At 41.2% G+C, this 9766-nt stretch overlaps 1 protein-coding gene across 1 annotated transcript in view; it reads left to right on the forward strand.

The window, feature by feature from the left end:
* The window catches only part of lamb2l (laminin, beta 2-like), a 50748-nt gene that overhangs the window by 28362 nt on the left and 12620 nt on the right, over window positions 1-9766 (forward strand). Inside the window, exons 4-17 of the mRNA XM_035656129.1 lie at window positions 305-440; window positions 837-910; window positions 1298-1486; window positions 1752-1815; window positions 2361-2563; window positions 3160-3280; window positions 3395-3583; window positions 4071-4250; window positions 4408-4520; window positions 4906-4985; window positions 5188-5344; window positions 8026-8166; window positions 9176-9337; window positions 9426-9547. Coding sequence (XP_035512022.1) covers window positions 305-440; window positions 837-910; window positions 1298-1486; window positions 1752-1815; window positions 2361-2563; window positions 3160-3280; window positions 3395-3583; window positions 4071-4250; window positions 4408-4520; window positions 4906-4985; window positions 5188-5344; window positions 8026-8166; window positions 9176-9337; window positions 9426-9547 — 1931 coding nt within the window. The remainder of the gene's footprint in view (window positions 1-304; window positions 441-836; window positions 911-1297; window positions 1487-1751; window positions 1816-2360; window positions 2564-3159; window positions 3281-3394; window positions 3584-4070; window positions 4251-4407; window positions 4521-4905; window positions 4986-5187; window positions 5345-8025; window positions 8167-9175; window positions 9338-9425; window positions 9548-9766) is intronic.

The following is a 9766-nucleotide window of genomic DNA, read 5'->3' on the forward strand; positions in this document are numbered from 1 at the left end:
CCTCCAACGTGGCATACTGGTGAAATGGATATGATAAGGTTTGGACCACGGTTGTTCTTGGTGTTACCCATGTTGTACCCAGGTGTCAGTCCAAGCCTAGAAAGAGTGTTTCCTCCAGATGGCTTTCTTCTGTGAAGAGAAGTTATGTGAGGGTATGTGCATTGTGTGCCGTAGCCCAACTGATGGGAAGAAGAACCCGGATTGGTGGCTCGGCCCCAGGTGTGTTACTAATGTAATGCAACACCCACGGTTTTTTTTTTTTTTTTTTTGTACAAGTGTAAATGTTTGTTTTCTGCCTCTACAGGAATCCGACAAATGTTTTGAGTGTAACTCCAGGCATCGCTACGACCCGTACCACCACAAAAACAGCCACCGCATCGAAAATGTGATCTACCTCATGGACAGAAATGAAGACAACACCTGGTGGCAGTCTGTCAACGGTGTGTGTGCATTTGTTCCGTATATTTACTCTACAACAGTACACAAGTGCATGTTCATTGTGATGTTCACCATGTACGAGAGCATATGCGTGTGAGGAATATGTTTGTTGTTCTTCTTGTGTTGTTGAGAGAAAGGTCCTGATGGTAACGAACTTATACATATATAGTCTATATCCAAATAATCAAGAATACTGTTGAGATGCAGTGATATAAGAAAAACAGAAAAAGTACCCTTATACTGTAACAGAATCATAAATATCAATCAATTAATAATATCAGAAAACGCTGATATTTCTTCAAGGAAAGACAAAGGGTAACTCAGTCAGACAGTTACTGTAGGAGATGAGACTTGTACATCCGTTGCGTTGACATGAGTGACAGTTATTTCCTCCACAGGACAGGAGAATGTCAGCATCACACTGAACCTGGAGGCCGAATTCCACTTCACACACCTCATCATGAAGTTCAAGGTATGTACACTTTTTGTTACATGTGGGAGCCAGTGTGTACATGTGTGTGTTTGCAGACCTCTGTTGACTATACTGTATGCGCTTAGTCATGTCAGGGTGCACACTTGTCTCGGTGTGTGTTTGTTGTGTACGCTCGGAAATCAGATGGCTGCATTCCATCTGTATTGAGTCCATCCTTCTGCTGTTGGTACAACAAACATGAAACAAAAGGTTCAGATAAATCAGTCTTACTTACAGATTGCCCTATTTTATATTCATACATATATTAAAAGGCCATACTATAATCCCCATGTGCTGTTTCAGAAAGAAATCACCACATTACACCAGAAAACAAGGAGCATTGTGTGTATGAGGGACTGAATTTTATTTCTCTATTTTCCTCCTCAGACTTTCCGACCTGCAGCTATGATCATCGAGCGTTCGGCTGATTTCGGACGCACATGGCGCCCCTACCGCTACTTTGCGTCAAACTGTACCAAGACCTTTCCGGGCATCCCCGCCAACGGCCTGCACCACATCAATGATATCATCTGCGAGGAACGCTACTCCGACATCGAACCCTCCACTCGTGGAGAGGTAAGAAGTAGAAGAGTTGTTGGGAGCAATAATAGCTGAGACGTGATACACTGAGAGACAGTTTAGAGGCTAGCAATATTCCCCAAAAAATCCTATAAAAACACCAAAACCAAAAATGCACTAACTGCAAGGAGCTAGTTAGTGTTATAACTGTTTTATTCATCAACTTATTAACTGAAGCTTTAATAACAAGTTTTTGTTCCAGCTCAGAACTGTCTAGATGTCTCTCTTTCTGCATCTGAAAAATGATCTTCTTGTATTCAAGGTCATTTATAAAGTATTGGATCCTGCCATTCATGTGAAAGACCCATACAGCTTGGACATTCAAGGTCAGTGAAGACATTTAACTCTGAATATGAACAATTGTCAACAGCAGCACAACACAGTTTGCCTCCTCTTACTAATTTCCCCTCGAAATTATTCACAGACAGAAAACTGGATTGCATGCATCCAAGGTTTTTAAAGTAAATGTCAGACTGTTATTTCAGCCACTGAAATTTAGGACAGTACATAGTCTTCTGCTGCAGATAAAAGCCCAAAGTTTTTCCATCTCTGCCGTCTGAATTGAACTACTGCACACTGCTTCACACCCTCCTCTTGTTACATTACTTAAGAATTATTCATTGAGTTTTGGAATATAAGACAGTAAAGAAAAGGCTAACTTTCCCTCCCCATTAAGATAATACGATAAGTTGAAACAAAATACTGCTTCCCAGAAGTATGAACAACACAAGGAAAAAAGGCTATAAGCTATAAGCTCCTATATCCCTCAACACCAGTCCAAAATATTTGCATGCAAATAAAATGTCAGCTTTATAATGAAATGGGATAATGCACAAATCAAACCTAATGGATCTGTTTTTCTCCTTTAAAGAACTTCTGCGTATCACCAACCTGCGTATCAACTTCACCAAGCTCAACACTCTGGGAGACGACCTGTTGGACCGCCGTTTTGATGTCCTGCAGAAGTATTACTACGCAATCTACGAGCTGGTGGTTCGAGGGAGCTGTTTCTGTTACGGACACGCCTCAGAGTGCGCTCCAGTGCCGGGGGTTGACGTCCGGGAGAACGGCATGGTGAGCTCATGATAAACATTCGTTTTTTTCAGACAGAAGTTTATATCACATACAGAAGTCAGGACAAAGACAGTTGTACTTCCTCTGCCGTCTACAGTTCTTTTCAAAATTAAGAAAAACAAATAAAACGTAATATTGTATTAATGGGTGATGAGGTAAAGTGTGCACACAAGAGCAATTAGTAGCATGTCAGGAGAGAGACTTCAAGAAGTAACTAATGCCTTATATATATATATATATATATTACGATTTATTAAAATACCAAACATATATTAGAAAAATGTGTCCCCATTTTTCAGTGGTACTGGCACACAAGTGCACATTACCCACATTACTTCTGCTTGACTGAAGAAAGCCCCAATCCGAGGAAACAGCTCTTTCATAGGGGCTTGACTGACACTGTACAACATGTACAACAAGATACAACCTGTCCAGACCTTACCAATTGATCCATTTCACAATTAGCATTAGCAAAACCACAGGTGGTTTTTTTTTTTTTTTGGGTACAAAATAATTTTTACTGCAATCCTGTAATCTGTAATCATCAACAGAAACTTCAGTTTTACTAACCTTTCTGCTCATCATTTTTTGATTAGATCCACGGTCGTTGTGTATGCAAACATAATACAGAGGGCCTGAACTGCGAGCGCTGCAGAGATTTCCACAATGACCTGCCATGGAGACCAGCAGAGGCGGAGAACCCACACACCTGCAGAGGTGAGAAGACACACACACACACACACACACACACACAAGCACATGTGAGAGTTGTTGCACACAGGTAACGTTGATGTGCGTATAAGTGTTTCTTTGTTGTATTTCTTGCTCCAGAGTGTAACTGTAACGGCCACTCAAGCCAATGCCACTTTGACATGGCGGTGTATTTTGCCACTGCCAACATCAGCGGAGGAGTGTGCGACGACTGTCTGCACAACACCATGGGGCGCAACTGTGAGATGTGCAAACCTTTCTACTACCAAGACCCTGTTAGAGATATCAGGGACCCACGGGTTTGTGTTGGTGAGTTACTTGTGTGTTTGGTTTTGTTTTAAAAAAGAAATTCCAGCTGTGACGTACAATCTAAATCAAGTCCAGTATTGGGTATAAAAATCTTCTTTTCCATGAAACATTTGGAGAAAATCTGCTAGTGGGTTGAGATCATTTGTTTCCTGTGTAGGCCCATTGCTCTCTTCTTCTCTTTCTATTAAAGTTTCCCCATCCTGCATTCTTTTCCCGCTTTACCTACTAAAGAGTTGCAAACAAATCCCAATTATTATTCAGTTCAAGAAGATAAAAAAAATATATATATATATGTTCCAGAGGTACACTATTAGAATGATGAAGAGCTACGATGAAAATTGAAGATTTATTTTGTTTTTTATTTTGTTTATGAAGATTTATTGATTCATTTCAATTTAACATAATTTCGTCCTTTTTTCTTTGACATGTTTGAAATAAATATAAACAAATAAACTGTCTCGCTCTCCATCTGGCCTCTGACCTCTAGCCTGTGACTGCGACCCAGTGGGATCATTGGAGGGAGGAGTATGCGACAGCCACACAGACCCAGACATGGGGATGATCACAGGACAGTGTCGCTGCAAAGCTAACGTCAAAGGCACGCGCTGCGACGACTGCAAGGAAGGTTATTACGGACTCAGCCAGAACGACCCGCTGGGTTGTCAGCGTACGTATGTGTGTTTGTCTGCCGCTGAAAACGCTTCGTGTTTGAACAGGGATGAAAAAGGATCTCTGATGTTTTAGAATATAAAACCCACATAATCTGTATTTCAGATCTGTAAATAACTATCTTCTTCTTTTGTGTGTGTGTGTGTCTCCATCAGCTTGCAACTGTGACCCTCGTGGCATCATCATGATGGGAACTCCTTGCGACCAGATCAGTGGGGACTGCTCCTGCAAAAGATATGTCACCGGACGCTACTGCAACCAGTGTCTGGTTAGTAACAGCTGCTCTTCTTATAGAATTATGATTAGCGTTGGTAAATAAAGCATATTTAAAGAAGAAAACCAAAGGAAAGAAAGAGTAAGGCTGTTTTTGCACAATTGAGAAAACAACCTGATCAGACCAGACCTGAACTGTGTCACCTTGTCACACCATCAAAGTAGGGACTCAGTTTTGAAGTGGAGGGTTTCTTTTCATCAGACAACAATAGCATATAAGTACCTTGGCAGCACTGATAAAGGAGCGCATTCCATAGTAGCAAAAGCAAAAGCTGTACAAGTACACCAGAGTTTCAACACAGTGCAGGTTGTCAAAACAACATGCTAGACATGTCACTGTGCATCCTGGTTTTGAGGTGTATCTCCCTGTACCCCTGTAGCCTGAATACTGGGGGCTCAGTAACGATCTGGCCGGCTGCAGACCATGTGACTGTGATTTTGGCGGAGCCTTCAACAACAGGTATAGATTTTTGTTTGTTTGTTTTTGTTAAACGTCTCTATCTTTAAACATATGCTTCCTAAGAATGGTTTATTCATCATGAAGTCAGGCTGTGAATCATTCAGTCTGTTCCTGAGTGAAAAGCACAAAGAGAGCAAGAGAGAAAGAAGAGGAGGGGAAGGTGAGTCATAAGCTTAAAGTTTGTCTTCGTTTTTACTGCAAGGTGCATGATGGAGAACGGCCAGTGTGACTGCAGGAGGCATCTGATTGGTCGGCAGTGTTCAGAGGTTCAGCCTGGGTATTTCTGTGCTCCACTGGACTACTACAAATACGAGGCCGAAGATGCCACCGGACACTCCCCTGGTGACTCTGCACTGCCGGTGAGCACGCTGCTACATTAGCTTACTAGTTCATATTTCAGGTCACTATAATTCAAACGCCAGCAATGTGACGTCACAAACCATAAGTCAAGAACTAATGTCGAGACGGTAATTTTACACAGAACCTTGCTAGCTCCTTTTGCTTCCAGTCTTTATGCTAACTGTCTCCTGGCTCTACCTTCATATTTAACAGACAACGTGAGAGTGGTATCGATCCTCTGATCTAACTCCGATCATCACAGTGAATAAGCGTATTTCCCAAAATGTTGAACTATTTATTCCCTGTAAGTCATTTATAAAGTGGAGTGTACCTCAAATCAGCTAGTAGCGTCCTTGATTTAAAAGCCTGTTTTTCTGTAAGTCTGTGCTGCAGTGTTAATCTCTGAAACACTGTATGGTCCAGCCTTATCCCTCAGGAAGTAAACACAGAGATCATGGACAAAATAGCTCTGTATAAAAAATAAACGTCTTCTTATGTCTATCTTCTGTAAATCGCACACACTGAGCAGTCTAGGATAATGTTATGACTGTAACAGAAGGAGATTTCATGTTATTCTGACTCCATCAAGGTTGTCTTTGTGTGGGGATTTAAAAGGGTGGGCTTGTTTGGCTGACTTTAGATGCAGTGGTGATGAAGATAAGTTTCATTATCATCCCTCGTCCCTATACTGTACCTATAGCTACCACTAAAACAGGCAACTAAAGCATTGCTGTTTTTGTTTTTTTTAGTTTAAATCTAAAACAGTGATCACAAATCACAATCATATAGCATGAGAGAGGGGGTATGACATGCAACACAGTTCCCAGGCCAGAATCGAACTCTGGAGTTTGGGGTTATGTGGTTATAAAGTTACACTGGACTACAACCATTCAGCTACCAAGGCGCTCCCCTTTTGTTCTCTTATATTATATAATATTTTACATTTTGCCATTATGGACACGCTGATGTACCTGGATTACAATTCATTAACCCACACTACAATTACTTTGTCCACATCTATCATTTTATACATTTAACCCAAAGGCTAACACAAACATCATTGAATTAACTTTACAGACTGATTCAATTAATTCCCTTCAGATGTATTCCATATTCCTTTATAATTCTCATGTTTAAATAATGGCCTATTCGGACTGATCATTGCCACATGACCCATACACTGGGTCTGAAATGAACAGTGCCAGATGCGGGTAGATTTTGCCTGTATTTGATTCAATCCAAGTACGTTAGAGAAGTGGCACAATATACTTACACATCAATGTATGTTTCCAGGTGTTGGGCAATACTACTGTATATGTGAAAAAAGTTATATAAAGTCTTTGTGTCTCCAGAGGGAGTTGTGTGCAATCTGGAGGAGTGGAGTTAGAGAGAAGTGAACTTACCAGACCTCCATAGCCCACTCCTCATCTCTGCTGCAGGCTACAGGCTACATTAGCAGATACTAGCACCCTGTCAGTGGTTAAGTTGCATTGTGAGTAATAATATAGGCATGAGGTTTTGACAAAGAACAATAATGTTATAGGCCTGCAATGCTAAATCAGTTAAGTTCTCTCTTTATTTTTAACACAGAAAATACCCACAAAGCATGAAGCAGAGTCTATTGAGTTCTCTTCCAACATCTATTGTCCTTAGTTAGCCCCATTCTTTTTAATTTTACAGCTGTACTGAATAAAGAACCTTATATAACGTATCTTTTCCCCTTGCCTATATTTATCACTCTCAGATATGAGCCCATGTTTATTTTGAATCGTATCACACAACATTTTCTAACTGTTAACAGGTATATACAAAATAATGCTCAAAAAATGTCTTACCTGTTAAACCAGTGAAGGTTATTTACTTAAAACCCACCTTAAATTATATTAATATTCCCTTTAAGCCCCCCCCCATCCAACCTGTTACAACAAGGAGACAGGCCTGCTCCTGCTGTCATCTTATCCACCTATCAGTCTCCTCATCTACTTGTCTATCCTTCATCTCTGTCTGTTCGCCCTCTCTCCTACATTCTTGACTGTCTCAGTCTCCTTCGCGGCCCTCCTGTCCTCTCCACTCTAAGGAGACCCCTTGCACCCTCCGCCTCCCCATTCAGCCCTTCGGGCAAGCTCAGGCACCCCTGCTTACAACATCACTGCTCCAGGAATGTGGAAAAAAGGCAAGTATTGACTTCAGGATGTTTTGAGTAAAAAAGGCAACAGTGCAAGACAGCAAGCCAGAGGAGGTGTGTCTTTGACAAAGGACGCTATTGTCTTTAGGGATGGAAATTGAGTGTACATGCATGTATATGCAGGATACAATCAAAGTCCTGCATTTCGGTGCAGAATCCAAACTCCACAGCTGAAGTGACCCATAAAAACACCAGACAGTAGCACAGATACCAGCCTGTCACAACTAATTATTGCCGCGCAGCACACAGACTTACTAACATGTACAACACACACAGAGAAAAACACACTCCCAGCTTCACATTCTTTGATTCTTTCTGTCACGCTTCGGCAGTTTTAGCACAGCACGGCCTTTTTTTTTCATTCGTTTTGTCATCTTCACTTTTGGAACGAGAAAGCTGTGCAGGATGAACCCCTGTAGGTTGTGGGAAGGGTTGCTGTAAAAAGTTCTATGTGTGATCGAAAACAGGCATGAATCCTCTCCTCTTCCTCCTCCTCCTCCTCCTTTCTCCTCTCAGGGCAAAGTTCGTCCACAGGCAGAGACTGACTGTGTCCAGCACCTGAGCAACCAGCTGAGGAGGCATCGGCGTCACCGTCGCATTACCAATTCGCAGCAACATCGGGCAGCACTGAGACGTATCCGTCAGCTTCAACAAACAGTAGGATATTTGCTTCAATTGATTTACAAATTTCATTTAGTGGAGTGGGAACACTAACAGTTCCAGTACAGTTCCACAGTTTTGGAAATAAGTGCTCTTACTTATGTCTTATTTGCAGGCAAAATAGTAAACTCAGCCAGCAACTGGACAAGAAACATTAGTGCTTCCCAACATTTTTGACTTGTGACCCCTAAAATATGCCTAATCACAGGTTATGGCCTTTGTGTAACATTTTTTTGGATTTGTCTCATTATAAGGACAGTTTGGGGCCTGACGAGGTGAAATAACCTAATATTTCAAATGTTTACAGTTTTGTGGTCATGTGCTGTATGCACCACTTGTTTGAAGCTGCTTAACCTAATTAAATGCTTGACTGTCAAGTTATTTCAGTAATTTCAAGCTAGTCAAGCTGAAAAAAAGACCTGTGAATCTGTAGCAGTGTAAGGATATTAGTCCAGAGACCCAAAGGATCTGAATCCTAATGGAGACCACAACTGTAATCGCGTTGGTGTGACATTATGACTAAGGATAAAAATTCAATAGAATTTCTGTGCCACATTCTTAAAAGGAAAAGTATAATTATTTACAATTTTCATTGCCTGGTTTTGGAAATAATGCCAGTGATGAAGAAACTGCTCTGATGTCAAGGAAGCTGTGAAGCTGTTAATTTTGAAGGTGTGGAGATTGACCTGTTTAGGCCCATCTTCTCCTAAACCAGTGGTCCCCAACGTCTTCCTTAAGGGGTTCCCTTTTTTATCATTGACCAAACTGACAACCCCTAACTAATAATAATATGATATAATAACTGAAAAACTGCACAACGTGAACACAATAACTGCAGGAAGTTTGTGTAAAATTTGTATTCCAGAGGCCTCCAATGCAGAGCACACATACCTGAAGAAAGTGGAAAGTAAAGGGGAAACAGAAATTGTTTAAGTATGGTATGAAGTAGCAGTTTTAATAGTTAAAAAAGAAAATAATTTTTCTTCTTTGGTAATCTGTCTCTCAGCCCGATGTGAGGACAGTTCATAGAGAGCACACTCCCAGCCACATGGTGTCGTGGACAGGACCTGGTTTTGCCCGCGTCAAAGATGGTGCCGGCCTGGTGTTCACTATCGACAACATCCCCTACGCCATGGAGTATGACATCATGATCCGTTACGAACCTGAGGTGTGTGACCATGACCTAAAAGATTGAAGAGCTAATTGAAAGTCTTTTGAACTAAGCCTTCTGTGTGTGTGTGTGTATGTGTGTGTAGTCCACAGAGGACTGGGAGGCTGTGGTCAGTATTACATCTGTAATGCTGCCGTCCAGTCTCCGGTGTGGAAACCTCCTTCCAACTGAACAGCTCTACACAGTGACCCTGCCGCACCGCAACAGGTACCAAAACTTATATATACAGTGGGAGCAATAATTATTTGATCCCTTGCTGATTTTGCAGGTTTGCCCACTTACAAAGAATGGAACTGTGTATAATTTTAATCATAGTTACGTTTTAACGTTGAGAGACAGAATATCACAAATTTTATATATTTATTATCATATTTTCTCATGAAATAAGTATTTGATCCATAGAACAATAGGACTTAATACTTGGTG

The sequence above is a fragment of the Morone saxatilis genome, unplaced genomic scaffold (assembly GCF_004916995.1).
Source record: "Morone saxatilis isolate NCDOM2014 unplaced genomic scaffold, NCSU_SB_2.0 Contig15, whole genome shotgun sequence".
Taxonomy (NCBI): domain Eukaryota; kingdom Metazoa; phylum Chordata; class Actinopteri; family Moronidae; genus Morone; species Morone saxatilis.